At 51.3% G+C, this 17,471-nt stretch overlaps 2 protein-coding genes across 2 annotated transcripts; both read right to left on the bottom strand.

Moving 5' to 3' along the window:
* Positions 1-125: 125 nt before the first annotated feature.
* Positions 126-5,700, bottom strand: Tgfb1i1 (transforming growth factor beta 1 induced transcript 1). The gene is made up of 11 exons (XM_026400443.2): positions 5,636-5,700; positions 4,270-4,385; positions 4,104-4,156; positions 3,853-3,995; positions 3,601-3,688; positions 3,379-3,484; positions 3,074-3,268; positions 1,733-1,906; positions 1,373-1,454; positions 974-1,122; positions 126-799 (listed from the first exon to the last, which is right to left on the bottom strand). Exons 1-11 carry the CDS (start codon positions 5,646-5,648, stop codon positions 533-535), a joined length of 1,386 nt encoding a protein of 461 aa, XP_026256228.2. The 5' UTR covers positions 5,649-5,700; the 3' UTR covers positions 126-532.
* Positions 5,701-7,568: 1,868 nt separating this feature from the next.
* Positions 7,569-14,319, bottom strand: Armc5 (armadillo repeat containing 5). The gene is made up of 6 exons (XM_026400424.2): positions 13,478-14,319; positions 12,015-12,122; positions 11,128-11,914; positions 9,545-10,044; positions 8,719-8,851; positions 7,569-8,618 (listed from the first exon to the last, which is right to left on the bottom strand). The coding sequence occupies exons 1-6, from the start codon at positions 13,944-13,946 to the stop codon at positions 7,820-7,822; spliced, it is 2,796 nt and encodes a 931-aa protein (XP_026256209.1). The 5' UTR covers positions 13,947-14,319; the 3' UTR covers positions 7,569-7,819.
* Between the last annotated feature and the right edge of the window lie 3,152 nt (positions 14,320-17,471).

Raw genomic sequence — 17,471 nt, 5'->3', positions numbered from 1 at the left:
CTGAGGCTGTAGTTCCTGCTCTGGCCACAGGGTTGCGGCCTAGAACTTAACTCCCGACCGAGCTGCACAAGGGGCGGGGACTTCAAGTGATGGCAAGGTTCTGCGGCGCAGAGACACAGCACCAATGAGACGTGGAATGTGTATTTATGTACGTAGAAAAAAGTGCACAGAATGGTGAGGGAGCGGGAAACAGGGATGTCCTGATCTGGCCTCTGATTGGTCGGAATTGCAAGGACGCTTCCTCCAGTCAGGGGGCTGTTTCAAGGGTGGGAACAGAGTGAAGGACTCACTCGGGATCTCTCTTCAGCCTAAGATCCTCTTTGGGCGTGTGGGTTCGGATGGGTGGGGCCTTTTCTGAACTTGGCCACCGGGGGACGTAGTGTACTTTAGGGACGGCTCTCTTCGGCAGGTGGGGCTACAAAGAGCGGGAGTTGGGAACAGCCATAAGTTCAGAAAGCAAGACCTTGGGGTCTGGAGGACTCGCTCTTTTTCTTTGCGGGAGCACGGCCTCACGAACGGGAAGCTCGGCGGATCAACCGAAGAGCTTAAGGAAGCAGGGCTGGCAGTAAGGCTTGCCGGCGCGCTCCTGGAAGGAGCCCTTGGTGAGGGGGCGCAGGCAGAAGGTGCAAGTGAAGTGATCCGGGTGGAAGCGGCGGCCCAGGGCCGAGACGCAGCGGCCAGTCACTGGGAGGCCACACGTGGCGCACAGCGAGCCGCGCCGTGCATGGAAATGGTTTTCGCATAGCGGACGGCCCTCGTGCTCGAAAAAGCTGCCTCCGGAGAAGGGCGCGAAGCATTCCTAGGGAAGGAAGGCCGCGAAAGAATGAGTCAGCAGCCAAAGCCCGGACCAGATAACTAGTTAGTACTGGAATAACTCACCCGTGACCCCCTGCTAAGCCTCGCCCCGCCCCGCCCTCCTAGTCCTGCCTCCCGCTGACCCTTCCCTGCAAAATCCCGTCCCACATCACCGCACCCTGCAGACGAAGCAGTCAGGGTGCCAAAGCGCGCTGAGCGCTGAAATGTAGTTATCCAGAATGGGGCCTTGGCAGCCCTGGCAGCGCGGCGCGAACAGCTGCAGGAAGTCCCGGCGGCAGTAGGGGCGGCCCTCACGCTCGTGGAAACCTAGAAGCAAGAATCGAAAGGACTGGAAAAAAAAATGGTGCGGGCAGGACTGAAGACCTCTAAAGATCTGAGACTGCAGCACCAGCAGAGGGGCAGTGAGAGTGAGTGGTAGGGACTCGGGGATGGGTCTGGTGCGAGAGCAGAATGAGAGGGGATGGGTCCAGGAGAAAAGTCATGGTCCTCGGAAGTCCGGGAGGGGCTAGATAGCCAGTGAATCTACGGGCTGTTAAGGTGGGTGCGCAGCTCTCACCCTCATCTCCGAAGGGCTCCCCGCAGCTCACGCAGCAGAAATGCTCTGGATGCCAATGGGTGCCCAAGGCGGTGACCATCTTCTACGGAGAAGGAAAGGGAATACTCAGCGTGGCCCTCTGTCCCTTTTCCCCTCCTGCTCCCGCCTGGAACCTGGGTGACTGGGCTGAGGAATTAGTCTGAGGTGCATAAGATCTAACACGGAACTCTAGAGTCAAAGAGAGAAGGCCACGGAGGTTGTGGAGTGATAGAGTTGCGGTGGAGGTGCAGGTTAGTAAGTGGAACCAATCAGGGTGACGCCCACCTCATAGGTGCTCTAGATGAGACAAATATGCAATCTAAAGGGCCAGGCGGGGCTTACGTGTCGGATAGGTTGGTTGCAGAAGCCACATCTTGGAGAGAAGCGCTCGAAGTAGCACTCGGGGCAGAAGGGGGCTCCATCTTTCTCGAAGAAACTGCTACCTCCCAGGGTGGTGGAGCAGCCACCGCAAACGAAGTGCTCCGGATGCCAGGCGCGGCCCAGGGCTGTCACCACCTGAGATTCGGGGAGAGGTCTGGGACTGCCATATGCCCATTGAGCACTGGACACTTTACAAGGCACTTTTCAAGTCTTATCTCTGAAAGACTAGGATGAAAAAATCTAACATTCAAGGTCCTGCAACCTGTAATTGATGGAGATTCAACTCAGTTCTTCCAACTTTGCCCCAGGATTGACTTATCCACAAGGTATGCCAGGTACAGTGCATACAGCTCACAATACTTTTAGGGGCCCATGGAAAGGTTTTAATTTCTTTCAAAATCAGAACAACAAAAGATGAACTAAAAGAAAATGATTTAAGGGGCTGAGGTTGTGGCTCAGCAGTAGAGTGCTGGCCTAGCATGTGCAGGGCCCTGCGTTGGATCCTCAGCACCACATAAAAATAAATAAACAAAATAAAGGTATTTATCCATCTACAACAAATATATATATATATATATATATATATATATAAATTAAAAAAGAAATGATTTAATATATAATGTCAATATTTTCATCTTTATACCAACACAGCACAGGCATGATTTTTTTAAATAGCAGAAGGGACCCATAAAGATGAAAATGCCTAGAGCCCAAGAAAGTCAATGCTACCCAACTTTACTGAGACTGGCAATCCTAGGATAGGAATCAAGCACATTATCTATCAGGAGATTCTAGGTCAACCACTGGGCACAGCTGTTGTTAGTGACATCTGCTCAGTCATAAGCCAAGAATCAGAGCTCCCAGACCAGACCAGACTCTAAAGGGGAAAAGAAAGCCTGTGGGTGCCTGAGAGATGCTGGATAAAGCCAATGAGCCTTTTGTGAGATGGGGATTTGAAAGGAGCTAGCACAGTGTCTGGCAGACAGTTAAGACCACAATAGTAACTAGATTGGAATTCTCTACCACTTATTTGCTGTGTGAGTCAGAGATTCAGTTCACCCACAAAACATAAATAGTGGGCTAGGAGTATAGCACAGTGGTAGAATACATGCTTAGCATGTGCAAGGCCCTGGGTTCAATCCCCAGCACCCAAAAAAATCAGAAAAACAAAAATTATAAATAAATAATATCCCCTTTACAATGTTATTTATTTAAAGGGAACAACGGGAAAAACCCTGAACCTGATTCTCAATAAGGATGGGTCTGTGGATATTATCTCCTTTCTCACAGGAATCCACTTACCTGCCCAGCAATAGGTTTACTGCAGGAGCCACAGAGACCCTTGGCCTGGGTGGGAACACCACGGCGGCTGAGGTCAGACTGGAGCAGCCCCAGCATGGTGTCCAGGCTGCCCTTGTTAGTTGGCTCTGGAGGGGATGGGGAACCTTCATTAGTGGAGCTCACCACTGGTGGCTGGGTTGGCCCAGAGGCTGGAAGCTACAGTAGAGAGGACATAAGAGTTGAGTCAACAAGGCAGTAGATGTGGAAGGGTCTAAAATAGGTCAAGGAGTCAAAGTTCACACTAGCCCACATCTGCCCTGACTCACATGGTTCTGGACACGGAAGTCAGAGAGTGAGGCCATCAGTCTATCCAGCTCCAGAGTGGCCGAGGTGGCTGAAGGCTTTGGGAGAACAGGGGATGGGCTGGGAGGACTGCAAAATCATATTTGGTGTCATCTCAGAGCCTCCCAGAGTAATTTCCCTTTAATAACTCAAACATCCAAGACCCATCACTTCTCTTCCAGCTCTCCCAACAATGCCAAACTCACAGGCTGGGTCTTTTCTTGTCTTCAGATTGTTCCTCCTTCTGTTCCCCTGCAGTCATCTTGCTAGATGGGAACTGAGACATTATTTCATCTGGAGAGATAAGAGATAAGTAGTGGGCATGGGGCCATGATCAAGCCACCCTCCCATTCAAAGGTTTGTGTCCCTTTAACTGGACATTTAGAAAGTCTGTGCCCCTTAGTCTCTGCCCTGCCCTGCCCCCATCCCATCAAAGTCTGTTTCAGTAACCCTGGTACCTGTGATGTTGAATTGGGTGGCATTAAGTTCCTGAAGCAAACGGTCTAGCTCACAGAGTCCAGTGCCCAGGACACCACTGGAAGAAGAGAATGGAGGGGCCACGGGGGCCGCAGGCTTTGGCGATCGAGGCTTGCATACCGTGCTGAGAAACAGGGTAGGAGCTTGAGTTTAGGAGTGGGTAATGCAAGCCTCCTCACCTGAGCCTCAAGAGGCTTCCCCTTCTCAGTGCCCTATTTCCTAGGTCCCTCACCTGTATAGATGGTCCTTGTCCCCAGAGGCTCCTGAAGATTCCCCAGACCCTGTCTACAGAGAGAAGAGACACCATGTGTGGAATGACAGGTCTGTGCTTTGCCCCACACAGGCTCAAATTCTCCTAGGCCAGAGTGGCTGCCCCAGACCCCCATATCTTATCTCACCTGCGGCTGGTGGCCATAGGGTGGGGGAGGTGTGAGTGGCTCTGGGGGCCGCTCTTTTGGAGCCCCTGACCTTGGCATGTGTGAGGTGGTGGTCTCCAGGTCAGAGAGCAGGGCATCTGCAGGGAGAGGCCCTCAGGGTGAGAGATTAAGGAGTTAAGGTTAAGGGCAGAGACAGGGCCTTAATTGATTAGAGGATAATAGTTCCAAGTAGGCATTATTTGGAAAGGGCAGAAGCCAATATTAAGAGCAGAGATCAAAACGCATAAACATGGGGCCAGACCAAGGCAGAGAAGTGGAAGGGTAGCAAGGAGTATTTATGAGCAGATATCCAGACTAGCTAACCCAGAGTCCAGCACAAACCCAGCCACCTGCTTCATTTACTCTCCACGTCTTTCCCAGTGCAGTCAAAATTGACTCTTTACTCGAGCCAAATCTGGATCCACTTTAAATTGCTCAATTGGCTGTTTGCCTGGCACCCAACTTCCTGATACTTGCTAATTCCTCCTTCTATCTAAACAGGCCCCCGCCCAGCCTGGTCCCCCTTCCCAGCCCCACTGAGTCCCACCCTAAACTCCTCATTGGTGAATTTGCTGGGACCAGCTTTCTGATTCCTTTCTTCTCCCAGGTACCAATACCAGTTCCCTCTACTGAGGAGCACCCTCTACTGCAGGGTGCCTGAACATCTTGTCTCACATGGAAGACACAGCCTTTCTGCCCCAGTTCAGCAAAGAGAGGACAAGATACCTGGGTCCTTCTTCTTGCCCCCAAACATCCCACACTAGATTCGGGTGCCTTGAACCCTTTCCCTTCCAGAATCTAGAAGCCCCTGGCCCTTCACTCTTCCTCTCTGAACATCTTGCTGGAACCCGTTACTTTTATGTAGCATCTTGGCACTCCTCAATTATTATTCTCTATCCTGCCCCAAGGACTTGACCTTTACATACTTAGGAGCCCTTAACTCTTTCCTTCCCGAAATCCTGGTGCCGGCCCCCTGGTCACTTTTATTTCCAAAATTGATGTCACACACCTCTCTGGTTTCCTTTCCCAGTCCCTGGAACCTAAGGCTCCTTTAACCCCTCCCTTTCCAGCGTCTCTTAGTCCAGGCGCTGCACTTCCCTGACCATCCAAAGTCAGAACTGAAGGAGCCGAGCGAAGGAAAAGGGAGGGAGCGGCCAGCCCAGGAAAGGCAGGAAGGGAGAGGCAGGAAGGGGGACGTGGAGTGGAGTCGGAAAGGAGTCTCGAGCGGACAGAGAAAGAAGCAGGAGTGAGAAGACAGGGATGGGGAGATGTGCGGAGTGCAAGGGTGGGGAAGCGTTTTCAAGGCAGTGGTGAGAAGCTGGGGACCCCGGTTCTGGGCCCCACTCACCCAGATCCTCCATGGCGGGGCGCGGGCAGGCGGCGCGGGGCGAGCAGGGCGGGGGCCGTGTCCGGTGGGGGCGGGGGGCGGGGGGACGTCCGGGAGCTGGAAGCCGGGCCGTGACCATGTAAGGAAGCTGGGACCCGTTGGGATGGGGATGGGGGGAGTGACGAGGAACCGGGGAACCCGGGGTGGGGGCGTGGACGAAAAGGGAGCACCGGGGCCCACCCAAACCCAGCCCGCTGGCCTGCCGCGGAGACGGCCACACCCCGGCACTGGCCTAAACTGAACAGAGAGCCCAGGGCGGCCAGAGCCGGAGCCCGAAGTGGCTCTTCCAGATCAGGCTGTAGAGCCCCTGTCTAATGAAACTCATAACCACAGACTACTCCCGGCCCAAAGCCAGTATTAAGTCCTAGACAGAGGCCCCTCCACCCAGGGCATTCCTGAGAGGCTTGTCAGCTGACAGAATTTTTGAGCTGGGGACAGGAGTGCTGTTCTAAGGATCTGTCAGATCCCAGGTTCAGAGACCTTCCCTTGGAGACCCTGACAGACAATCAAATACAGAGACTCCAAGAGGTATACATTACTAGACCCCCCCCCAAAAAAAAAAATCAGAGACAGAGGACACTGAGCCCAACTAGACTCTAAGGTAGAAACCTGGAAAATGATATACAAATGAACAAGGAAAATGAAACCCAGGCCCAAGCCCCAAACAGACTCAGCACTCCCAGTCAGTCTGCAAGACTAAGCCCTTCCCCAACCCTGAGGTGCCCCAGGCTATTCCAAAGTAGCCCCTTCCCAAGATTCTGATGAAAGAGAAGAAAGCAAGACAGAGACTCCAGCCCCAAACTAACCAAAAGCTTTCCCCTGAGAACTCAAGGTAGAAAAGTGACACTCAGGGCTGGGGATGTGGCTTACTCGGTAGCGCGCTCGCCTGGCATGTGAGTAACCCGGGTTCCTCAGCGCCACATGCAAAGATGTTGTGTCCACCGAAAACTAGAAAATAAATATTAAGAAATTTTCTCTCTCTCTCTCTTAAAAAAAAAAAAAGTGACACTCAGAGATGGGCAAGGACAGCTGTCCTGCAGCCACTCTGGTAGACACACCTGAGAACTGAACTGTGGGTCTTAACCCAGGAGCAAGTCAGAAGCTGGGAAACTTTTTTTTAAAAAAGTACTGATGCCCAGGGCAGCCCTCCAGTACAATTCCATCCGAAAGGGCACAGGCATCATATTTTTTAAAAAAGCTCTCTGCACAGCCTGACAACCAGAGACCTAGACTAACATCCAAAGAGGCAACAGCATGTGCCAACCTTAGTTTCCCCAAAGCAGACCCAGGCAGGCCCAATCCAGAGTTCTCCTGAGTCAGGCTGTCAAGTAATCAAGGATCTGGAAGTCAGATGATAGAGACCTTGGAGACCAAAGCAATGTGAGTACTTCCCTCACCTGAATGCAAGCACAAGGCAATGGCTCTCTCTGGGCATGATTAAAACAGTACCTTGAAATATATGGAACACAGCAGGCCTTCCCTCACGCAGAAAGCATTAAGAAACTTGGTCCAGGAGACAAAAATGGACTCTGAGACTAAGGGCCCAACAGAAAAAAGTGATGCCAAGACATTAAACTCTACCTCACAGCATTCTTTCAGCCCTGACCAAGTTATGTGTCCAGGTGGTTGACTCTAAGCAATGAGATCCTTCCCATGGGGCCCAAAACCACATCCCAGGGAGGAAACTGGCAACTCCACCCTATTTCAGGGCACCAGGAACCACTAGAAAGTTACTTATAAACTTCTACATGCTATGGGTGGCCTGTATCAAGACAAAGAGATCTAGACAAGACCATGCTTGGTGTGTGAAGGGGTGGGAGTCCTCCCACAGGAAAGTAAGCAGAAACACAGACAATAATAATATTCAATTGCAAAGTTTTAATCTCAACCCCATAGTGCTGGGCCAAGTCAGATGCCCGGGTCCCTGGGCTCTTCTCCTTCCTCTGGGCCCCATGCCCAGACCCTGGCCTTGACTTCTCACTCCTGGGTCTTCAGACCATACTGAGGTCCAGGTCCATCCTCTCTTCAGTCCTCGATGATAACTCTGCTCAGGCTTCTCTCGTGATACTCTGAGGGAGGCCTCCTGCACAGCCAATTCATCTTTAGGTCCTCTCCCAAGAGACATCAACAGTCTAGGCTGGGTCCCTAGCCATTTGACTCAATCCCCATCACCACAGCTAGTAAAGCCTCAGTCAAGAGCCCTGCTTCCTCACCTGCTGCCTCCACAAGCCCCACAAGGGCCAGGGCCCGCTTCCTTGGGCACTGCCCTGGCCCCAGTGTCCAGCGTGCACAGTGGGCAGCCAATCGGGGCCGGCCCAGACGGAATACCTCTCCCACTGACTGTGGGCCACCCTGAGGACCCAGATGGATGCGGCCCACAGCCTCTTCCAGCTCCTCCTCCAGCCCAGGCAGCAAGAATCTGCCAGCAGCCTCCAGGGCCTCCTCTGCCTCTGAGCCCAGCAAGGGTTGGCCTGGTGGGGGCACAGGTCCCAGGGCAGCCCCACAGCCCCGGCAACCATGCAAGTGATGCAGGATAGGCCAGGCTGCACTGGGTGACAGCCCTCGCAGTGGCACCAGGTTCATTTGGGCTTCGGCAAAGCTGCCAGACAGCAGGGCCCGGAAGAAAGGGGAGGCCATAGCTGAGGCAGCTCTCTGAGCAGGGAGCTGTAGGCCTGAGTCCAGGAGGAAGTGCAGGTCAGGAGCTGGGACCGGGGCTGGGCCCAGCATAGGTTCATAGAGGCAAGGGGAGGGTGGCTCTAGATCCAAGGGGATTGCAGGTGGAAAGGCTGGGCTCGCAGTGGGAGACACCAGGCCTTGGAGACAGGAAAGGGAGTCCGCAGCAAAGAAGAGGAAGAGTGGATGTGGAGCTGGCCGAGTAAGTGCTGTGAGGAGGAGACGGAGGCCACCCTGGTCCAGAAGTAGCCGGCGCCACAGAGAGGGCTTCCTAAAGGGAGAAAGGGGGTCTTTCAGAAGGTGGACAAGGTTAGGACTTGGAACAGCAACCCTCTTCCCCAACCCCTACAAGACACCCACATCCCCCTCACCGACAGATGAAGGGCAGGGTCAGTGCACAGGCTACACGTTCCTCAGAGCTCCCAGAGAGCAGCAGGTGAGTGAGGGCACCGACTCCAAAGGGCGATTCAGCCTGTACGGTCAGATTCTGAAGCAGCATCTCACCTGCAGGGGCCAGCAGACCAGGTCAGATTGGGAGTTGATGTCAAAGACTGGGGTAGGATGGATGAGACAGGGACTTTGGGCTCTTGAAAGGAAGGGGTAAAACCTCAGGACAAGAAATCGAGGCACAGAAGAGGGGGACGACTTTAGGCCCTGGAGAGAGAGGGTTAAGACACTAGGGATTAGAAATCAAGGGCAAGAACAGAAAAAAGCTTTTCCCTGACCAACAGGGGATGTGATTCTTGGCCCTCAAGGACTAAAAGAATCTACCATAAGGGCACAGAAGACAGGGAACTTCCTGACAGTGTGGAAAATGGTGGCAGGGTCTGGGTTCACAAGTCAGTATGCCCAGGGCAGAAGCAGTCAGGACAACGCAGAACCTATTGAGTAAAGAAATGCAGACAGGCAAGATTCTAGGTTGTTGGGAGCCAAGCCTGAGGTCAGGTTATCTGAGCTCCAAGATTTAAACAGATGGTAGAACAGAACTCTCTCTACATGCTACGGAGCAGAAGGGATAGTCCCAAGACCTCCTGTTCTCTTCAACATCCCCAACACCTGGTGTCTAGGGTTGCTTGGATGGTGGACTAGAGAGGACAGTGAGAGGACCGATGAGCAGTAAAGTCAAGGTACTGGGCCCACAGAAGGCACAGGAGGAAAATGGGGTCACTAATGTAAGCAGAAAGACTGAAGTCATACCCAGTTCCCGGTGCTGGCTTTGGAGTGCAGGCCGGGCACGTGGTGCAGGCCAATCGTCTGGTGCAACACCGAGCACTAGCCAAGCTCGCAGCAGCGCTGCACCGTAGCTGCGCACGAAGGCCTCAAGACAGGCAGGGTTGCAGGTGAGACGTGCCAGGATGCGTAGTGCACGTGGGCTTGGTGGGCCTGGTGCACCTGTCACATAGGCCAGCAAGCCACACAGTGCCGGACCAGTCACAAGTGCACCACTTGGGTCAGGAGCTTGGGAGAAGCGTGACAACAGCAGTAGTGCCGGCCCCTCACGTCCCCAAGGCTCCTCTGCAGCAGAAGCAGCAGGGCTACGACCCTGCATGCGTAGTGTACGTGGTGTCTGCAGCGAGGTCTGGCCAGGGGTGGGACTGACTGGCTCTGCTGGCTCTGGCAATGGACAACGCTCAGGAGACCAGTCTGGAGAAATGTCTCCAGGGCCTGCAGCATAGCCCTCAGAGATCAGCCATGACCTGCAGAGGGCAAAAAGAAAAGCAGACTGAACCCAGAGCCAAGGCAAGGGAATAGAGTCAAAAGAACTGTGAAAAGAAGGTAAAGCCAGTAGGGGAAGAAGAGGGTGTATTAATAATACATAATATAATAATAATAAATCCTCATTCAGTAATTACTGATATTAATCATGTGCCTAGTCCTTTTTAAGTGCGGGGGAGAAGCATTGAATAAAACAAAGTTCTTGCCCTCCTGAAGTTTATGTTCTACTGAAGGGAAACAGACAACCTAAGTAAGTAAACCGTATGGTAGATTAGTGTCATGTTAGTGTGGTGAAGTAATAATAGTGAAAAGAAAAGGTTATTAAAAGATCCAAGGTAGGCAAAAGTTGAAATTTAAAATAGAGTGGTGATGGATCCCCTACAAATGTGGCAAGAGTTGAACAAAGACTTAAAGGTGGTGAGAGATGAAGGCATGCAAGAGGAAAAGTATTCTAAGCAGACAGAACAGCAACCAGAGAGGTCCTCAGATAACATCTTCCTGTCATGTTCAAAAATAAGGAGGAGACCAGTTCTAAGAGTGCAACAGGCACCACGGACAATGATCAGAGATGAATCACAGAATTCACAAGGCTGACATTTACTGAACATTGCTTTGTGCCATTAATCTTTACAATAACCCTGTAGGGTATGTTGTTATCCTCCATTGTATGCACAAAGAATCAGAGACCCAGAGAAGTTAATTAGCCTTCCCCTGATGTCTCAGTTTGTAAGTGATGGTGACAGAATAAGAACTTGTATTCCAGAACATACCACTATAAATAATCAGTGTACGTACTACCTCCCAATGAATTTGTCTGGGGCCCAAAGTTCAAGGTGATGAGATAGAACCAATGTTAAAAAGCAGATCCAAGGGATAGAAGCTGTGTTTAATAGGACTGGAAAGTAGTCATGTCAGGGAACAAGAAGGAATCAGGAGTTAGAAACAACAACAACAAAATCTTACTGAACAGAATGGAGGGTGGAGGTGAAAAGAGGGCCAAAGCAGACAAGCCCCCATCCCAAAATATATCACCCACCCTCCTAGGCCCTGTGGTGAGGACTCACCTGAGGCTTCGGAAGCTTCCAGCCTCAGGCCGCTCAGGGGTCCGTTCCTCAGGGAAGTCCCAAGAAGCCGCTTCTGTTCCCTCCTCTTCCTCATCACCAGCCTCTCCACACAGCTGCCCAGCCAGGAGAGGTACAAGTCCCAGAGCCTGTAGCCGGCCCAGGGCCCCAGTATCATAAAGAAAGCCCACAAGAGCAGCTACAACACGTGGATGCCAGGCACTGGCACGAGGGTCCCGCAGTAGGCCCATGAGCAGCTCTAAACCACCAGCATCCCGAAGCCGGGCACGGTTGATAGCCTCCCGGCACAGAAGGCACACAGCCCGCACCAATGGTTGCTGGGAAGCCGAGCTGGCTCCATTGGTGCTTCGACGCCGCCGGAGCTCACCTAGTAACACCTCCACACCACCAGCATTGCCTAGTGCAGGCCGTACTAGGCCCTGGGCACACAGGTTGGCAAGGATCAGGATGGTTGCTTCACGTACTGCCCGTTTTGGGTGAGAAGTCAGGCTGACAAGTGGGCCCAGTCCCCCACCCAGACTTAGCTGCTCAGCACAGGCTCGGGAACAGCCTCGGCTGAGTTCCAGGAGGGCACGGACTAGGGCTGAGGTTAGCGCAGGGTCTGGGGCAGCAGCCAGGAGCTCAGCCAGTGGGCGTACTGCTCCCTGCTGTGCCAGGGCCAGGCGGTGCTGCGGTGAGTCTGCCAGGTTGCGAAGGGCACGCACCACACTCTGCAGGCACTGTGAGTCCTGGCAAGCTGTCAGGCTCTCAACGAGCAAAGGAACAGCACCTGGAGAGGAAAGGGGAGGACAAAGGGTGAGCAAAGGCGTCTACCTAAGCCCTTATCCCACCCTAATTCCCAGTTAACCCCACCCTCATAGCCTTCTCACCAGCAGAGTGGATATCCCCACAGCTCTCAGGTTCCATGGCTAAGTTCCCCAGAGCACGGGCTGTTCGGTTCTGGATGCTATCTGTCTTCACACACTGAAGAATGGTCACTGAAAAGAGAGTTTAGCCTTTTATTTCTCTATCAGTCACTTCCAGAATATGGCTTGAGAGAGTCAGGGACAGTCTCTGAAAGAAGCTAACACATGAGCTTGGTCTAGAGGGTATTTACTAGAAGGATGGTGGATGGGGATATTACAAGGCATTTTGGGTTTGGAAGCAGCCTTTGCAAGAGCCCAGAGGTAACACCGAGGATCTGTGCCATGATCTAATGAAGGGCCTCAAATGTCAGATCAAGAGCTCAGGACACACAGGAGATACACAGGATTTTAAGAAGGGAAGCAATATAATACAATCTGGCAACCATGGGGGGAACGTATTATAGGAGAAAGGAATAGAGCCTGAGAGTGACAAAGAGACCAGGTGAGAATGGACAGTGGTCTGAACCAAATAAGTTACTGCACTGCTGAGAACAAGCAGTCTCTGATCACATGGTGGAAACACAGGAGGAGATGGATTTCAGAGATACTTAAAATGCAAAATAGTGACTGAATGATGGGAGTGATAACAAATTCTATTGTTTACTGAGGGGCTTATTAATCTTCCAGGCTCTTGTCAAACTCATTATAGTCCACATATGTTTTATGCAAGTTTTAAATATATTAATGCTTCCCTTTATCCAAAAAATTGAGCTTACATCAAAACTGGAATAATTTCAGAAGACAGGCATGACGTGTATAATGCATTTGCATGGTGTACTGTATACAGGTATACTGCGTTTGCATGCCACTAGGAGGCACCAATTTATCTGGTAAACAGAAAAGCTTTTGTTGGGTTCTTTTTTATTGTATGAGTTTTCAATTACTCGAAATACCCTGCCTGTGCATAGAGTCTATGCATTCTACCTTTGCATTAAGTTTTCTCCATACTCCAATTATGCAAGGTGGCTATTATTATTTCATTTTACAAGGAATCCTAGTTTTGGAGGTGTTAGGTGCCTTTATTGGTATAGTTAACTACACCAATTTCTGAACTTCACCTTTTTGCCTGCAGCTCATCCAAGGGGGGTTTCAGTCCATCGCACAAGGTCAGACTATTAATATCATAAATGCAAGACAAGAATCATCTGAAGTATCATTAATAACCCTTTAGTCTCCAACTGCCTAGATGCGGGAGAGGTGCCAACACCTAGATTATGGTTGTAATTATCTGGTCTGAGCTCGAGTATAACCTACAGAAAAAGTAGTGACGTCATGGGAGAGTAGTGACATCTTGAGAGATAGGTGGGCGGCGCCGTCATAAAGCATGTTATTCCAGGGTTTGACACAAAGTACTCAAAACAGTCTAGGACTAGACAAGGGGGAAGCGCGGGTGAAATCATTCTAGGAAATGGAGGCGGAGCACTTACCCAAAGGGAGAATGCCTCCGAGTCTGCGCACTTCAGCCCGGCACTCCCCTTCCGTACAGCAGTTGGCTAGGATGCTGAGCGCCAAGTCCAGCGTCTTGCGCAGGCGCACTGGCGGCGAAGGCGACGACCCAACAGAGTGGGTGGAGTCAGAGGAAGGGGCGGGACCAGAAGCAGCTGACGCAACCGACGAGGGGGCGGAGCCAGGACCTGCCTCGGACGGGGCGGGGTCCGCTGCAGCCGCTCGCCGTAGCAGCGCGAGAAGGGGGCGGAGCCCGCCGCGTGCCCGGAAGCGTTCGATTCCCCCCGCTGCCTTGATGTGGCGCGTGCGGAGAGCTAAGAGCGCGCGGCCCAGGGGTGTCTCGTTGCTAGCTGGGTCCTTTTCCCCACCCTGACCCTCCCCTGCTGCCGCCGTGAGCTGCGCGAGGCAAAACGAGAGCGAGTCCGTAAGGGTTGGTTTCGCAGCCGCCATCTTGGCTCGGGCCTAGGGCTCCGCCCCGCTTCTCGCCGCTTATCTGAGACAGCGGAACTGGAAGAGAGGGGCGTGGCCAGACTACTCCTTGCTGACGCTTCTTAAATAGCGCCGCCGCAGTTATCATGCGAGTCGGAAACCGTAGTTCTCTTTTCCGGAACTCTGGTTCTTGCACAGCCGCAGAAGGCACGTGGGTATGGTAGTTATGTTGTGCGAGTCTAAGAGGCGCGTGAGGTGTATGCTGGGATATGTAGTCAGCACCAAGCTTAACACGCCTCTTTTAAGATGGAAGGGAAACTTTCTTCCTAGGGCCTCGAAGTGTGCTTTGGAGAACCCAGACGTCCGACCATGGAGTCTTTGTGCTGTGCTGCTCTGAATGACTTTGTTAACTCTTCTCCCGATATGTCCTTGGCAGCGACCGCCCTTCTTCCTTTAGCCCTGCTTTGATAGTCGGGGCCCCGAAGTCCGGGCTGATGGACTCCTGGAATCCCGAGCCAGGCCGACAGTGTGACGTTCCTGACAGCGGCTGCGGATGGAAAGCTCTCGCTCGACCAGGTGAATGAGGAGTTAAACCTACCGAGAAGGTTCGCAGCCTCTTCCTAGAGGGGCACAGGCTTGTGGACCTTTCCGTTTCCGGTGCTGGACCCCTATATCTTACCCTTGCTCTGGGTTTGCTTGTGAGCAGAGTAACTGACGTCTAGGAAACGGGCACTCTTCACTCGCGATGGAATTGACGGCGCCTTATGTGGCTAGGGATAATCCGGACGTGGTGGAGCTTCAGGGGAATAGAACATCAGGCTACCGGGGAGCCCTCCGGTTGCCCTTGCGTTGCGAAATTGTGCAGCCTGAACAGCCCTTTCTGGTGTGGCCAGAGCAGCCAGCCGCCCAGGAAATGCTGCTAGGCCTGCAGTACTTATATAGGTCAAGCTCTGCCGCTGGGGAGGAAGAAGCTTCTGCCAAGACCAAATGGTCCTACAATCTCAAAAATCCTCCAATGCCAAAATTGTGGCATTTGAGGCAAAATTCATCATCAAAGCAGTTACAGAGTGACAAATATGGTAAAAGCTTCCGATGTGACTCATATCGGCTTAAGCAACCCTTTTGTATGGCACGGAGGAAGATTGCCCACACAAATCTCTTTCTGCTAGTAAAACTGTGTGTCCTGGAGCCAGGAGGTAGGCTTCTCAAAGCACTCCGGTACTCTGTCCTCAAGCAGAGAGTCCATTTCCTTCTCATAGCTACTAGTGTTCCTGGACTAGGCACAAAATAGCCCTTTTGAAGTTGAGAAGGGTTATCTGTCTTGAGGACCTAATGCCCACTCCTAGAGGATAGTCTTTCTATCATCCCCAGGCCTCTGGACCCCTACCCCCAAATTTTGGCACTTTTAATCAGCTTGCAGCATCTAGTTCTGTGCCCACAAAGAAGAGGCTGGAAGGAAGGAATGTGAAGTGATCCACCCTCAGTTTCTAGCACAGAGGGCCCAGGTTTGCCTCTTCCCTGCTGTATGATCTGTACCTCTTCTGGGCCTCATTTTTTTTCCCCCCCTTAATCTGTAAAGTGGATGATGAGGGCTACCTCACAAGGTTGTAGTGAAGATTCCATGGGTATACCTATCCCCAGTGCATACCTAATAGGCTCTCAATAAATAGTTGCTATGATCTGGTCCTGTTTATACTACTTACTAGTGATCTTTGGGCCTCGGCTTCCTCAGAATAGCACTGAGCAAGTGTCAATGTATTAGCAAGTATTGTAAATGTACCTACATACGGATATTGTGTATGTGGTACAGGGGAGCATGGAAACAGGATTTGTTTACAAAATCCCTTTCAGAGAACTGAAAGCTAATCTCTCACATTAGGGTAAATAGCCCTGGGCCCCCTCTCCTCTCCAGTGGCAGAAAACAGGTCCTGACCAGAAAAGGAAACAGACCTCAGAAGCAGGAGGTACAGCTTAATCCAACAGCATTTATCCAGCATTTACTGTTCCCTGAGCTGGGAGTAGAACCATGTGACCAGTCCTTAGACCACAGATGGCAAATACATCTGTTTGGTCCCTCACTGTGTGTGTGTGTTATTTAAATAACATTTAAATCAGGAGACTTCACAATCTATATTTCTGGGGGAGGGGGTTGTTTCTTTGTGTATTTTTTATTTTAAGTAAAAGATTCAGCAACATTTGATCATAACACATAATCTGTCTAGTTGTGTCTATTCCACACACAGTCCCCACCACTCCTTATATCCCTGACTCAACATATTTCCTTTGTGTTACTCATCTGACCTCTACAGAATACATTTGGGGTTACAGTCCCCAAACCACTATCATGGGTGAGAAAGATCTTCTATCACTTCTTGCTCCCTGTCCTCCTATTTCCTTTCCCCTTCCCCTCACTGCCCCCACCCCCAGTGACAGACTTGAACCTGACTTCCTGCTCCCCATCCATAGTTGTCCCCTAAATTGAGCCCTGTATGGTGATTTCAGTCTATTATTAAAGCTCCTTTCCCAATTTGAAAGATGGCAGAGCAGACTCACGTGCTTTGGTCAGAGGTCAGAGTACTGGGCCCTGTAGGCCTCAAGGAGATGTACCTGCCACATCCCAGACACTCCTCACTGAGTTATTTTGGGAATCAACAAGCAAACAAGTGTGGAAGCACTCTTAAATGCTAAGGCCTGAGTGGAGTGGGGAGGGTTGGGAGTGAGATAACATTGTCTTCCTAGGATGGCTGGTCATCTATCTAGTTCTGGACATAAGAACGATTGTGGTACAATTATAATTCTATTGATCTCATAAAGACCTGGAATCTAGGTTCCCCCATGTGAGTCTAGTGGATCATGCAAAAGCTGGTGTTGTGGGGTTGCACGTGGCCATGGTCTGACAACAGGAGTCCTACTTATCACTAAGCTGAACTGGTAAGGCAGGTACTTTTGGAGTACTAGCGAGTGTTATTGTGATGTTATGGGATGCTGGAGCAGTGCCCCCTTACCCCAGGACAACTCCCTTCTCACTTGGCCATAAACACTCCAGGAGCATAGGGACTGTGTATGCATTGTACCTGCTAAGTCCCAGCATCCATATGGACAGGTACAGAGAGTCCTGAGAAAGGCCTAATTGCTGTCTAGCAGCTTCTCTTCCCTGGGATGTGGGTCTGATGAAGAAAAAGTTAATCCTCCCACTCCCCAATGTCAGCTTCTCTTCAGGGAACCTACCTATAGGATTGTAAATAGGTTTCTCTAGGAGTCTCCCTCTCTTGGAATGTTTATATCCCTGTGGTAGGCTTTCAAGGCCAGATAGGTTCCTTTAAAAAGAGTTGTTTCTTATGTTTTGAAACTTTCTGAACTTTGTAGAATGTAACTCCACACTTAATTGCTATGCCAATTAACTACTGTCTAAACTATAACCTCTTAGGTTTTGTTCTTAGAAATATAGTTCTTAGGGAGATAAACTCAGTCATCTTGAGTTGCTGCTGTCTGTGGTGAAGGCCATATCGCAATAACACTCACTAGTGTTTTACTGTCTTGTTCTAC

Source organism: Urocitellus parryii, chromosome 9 (genome assembly GCF_045843805.1).
Source record: "Urocitellus parryii isolate mUroPar1 chromosome 9, mUroPar1.hap1, whole genome shotgun sequence".
Taxonomy (NCBI): domain Eukaryota; kingdom Metazoa; phylum Chordata; class Mammalia; order Rodentia; family Sciuridae; genus Urocitellus; species Urocitellus parryii.
The sequence above is the reverse complement of the archived record's forward strand: the minus strand, read 5'-3'. Positions and strand labels throughout refer to the sequence as shown.

Coding starts and splice junctions, on each gene's coding strand:
- Tgfb1i1 (XM_026400443.2), bottom strand. Junction 3,689..3,852: donor CACCCAATTCAACATCACAG/GTACCAGGGTTA, acceptor TTATCTCTCCAG/ATGAAATAATGTCTCAGTTC. Junction 1,455..1,732: donor GCAACCAACCTATCCGACAC/GTAAGCCCCGCC, acceptor CCTTCTCCGTAG/AAGATGGTCACCGCCTTGGG.
- Armc5 (XM_026400424.2), bottom strand. CDS start 13,946: ATGGCGGCTGCGAAACCAACCCTTACGGACTCGCTCTCGTTTTGCCTC. Junction 8,852..9,544: donor AAGCCAGCACCGGGAACTGG/GTATGACTTCAG, acceptor TGGCCCCTGCAG/GTGAGATGCTGCTTCAGAAT. Junction 8,619..8,718: donor ACCCTGCCCTTCATCTGTCG/GTGAGGGGGATG, acceptor TTCTCCCTTTAG/GAAGCCCTCTCTGTGGCGCC.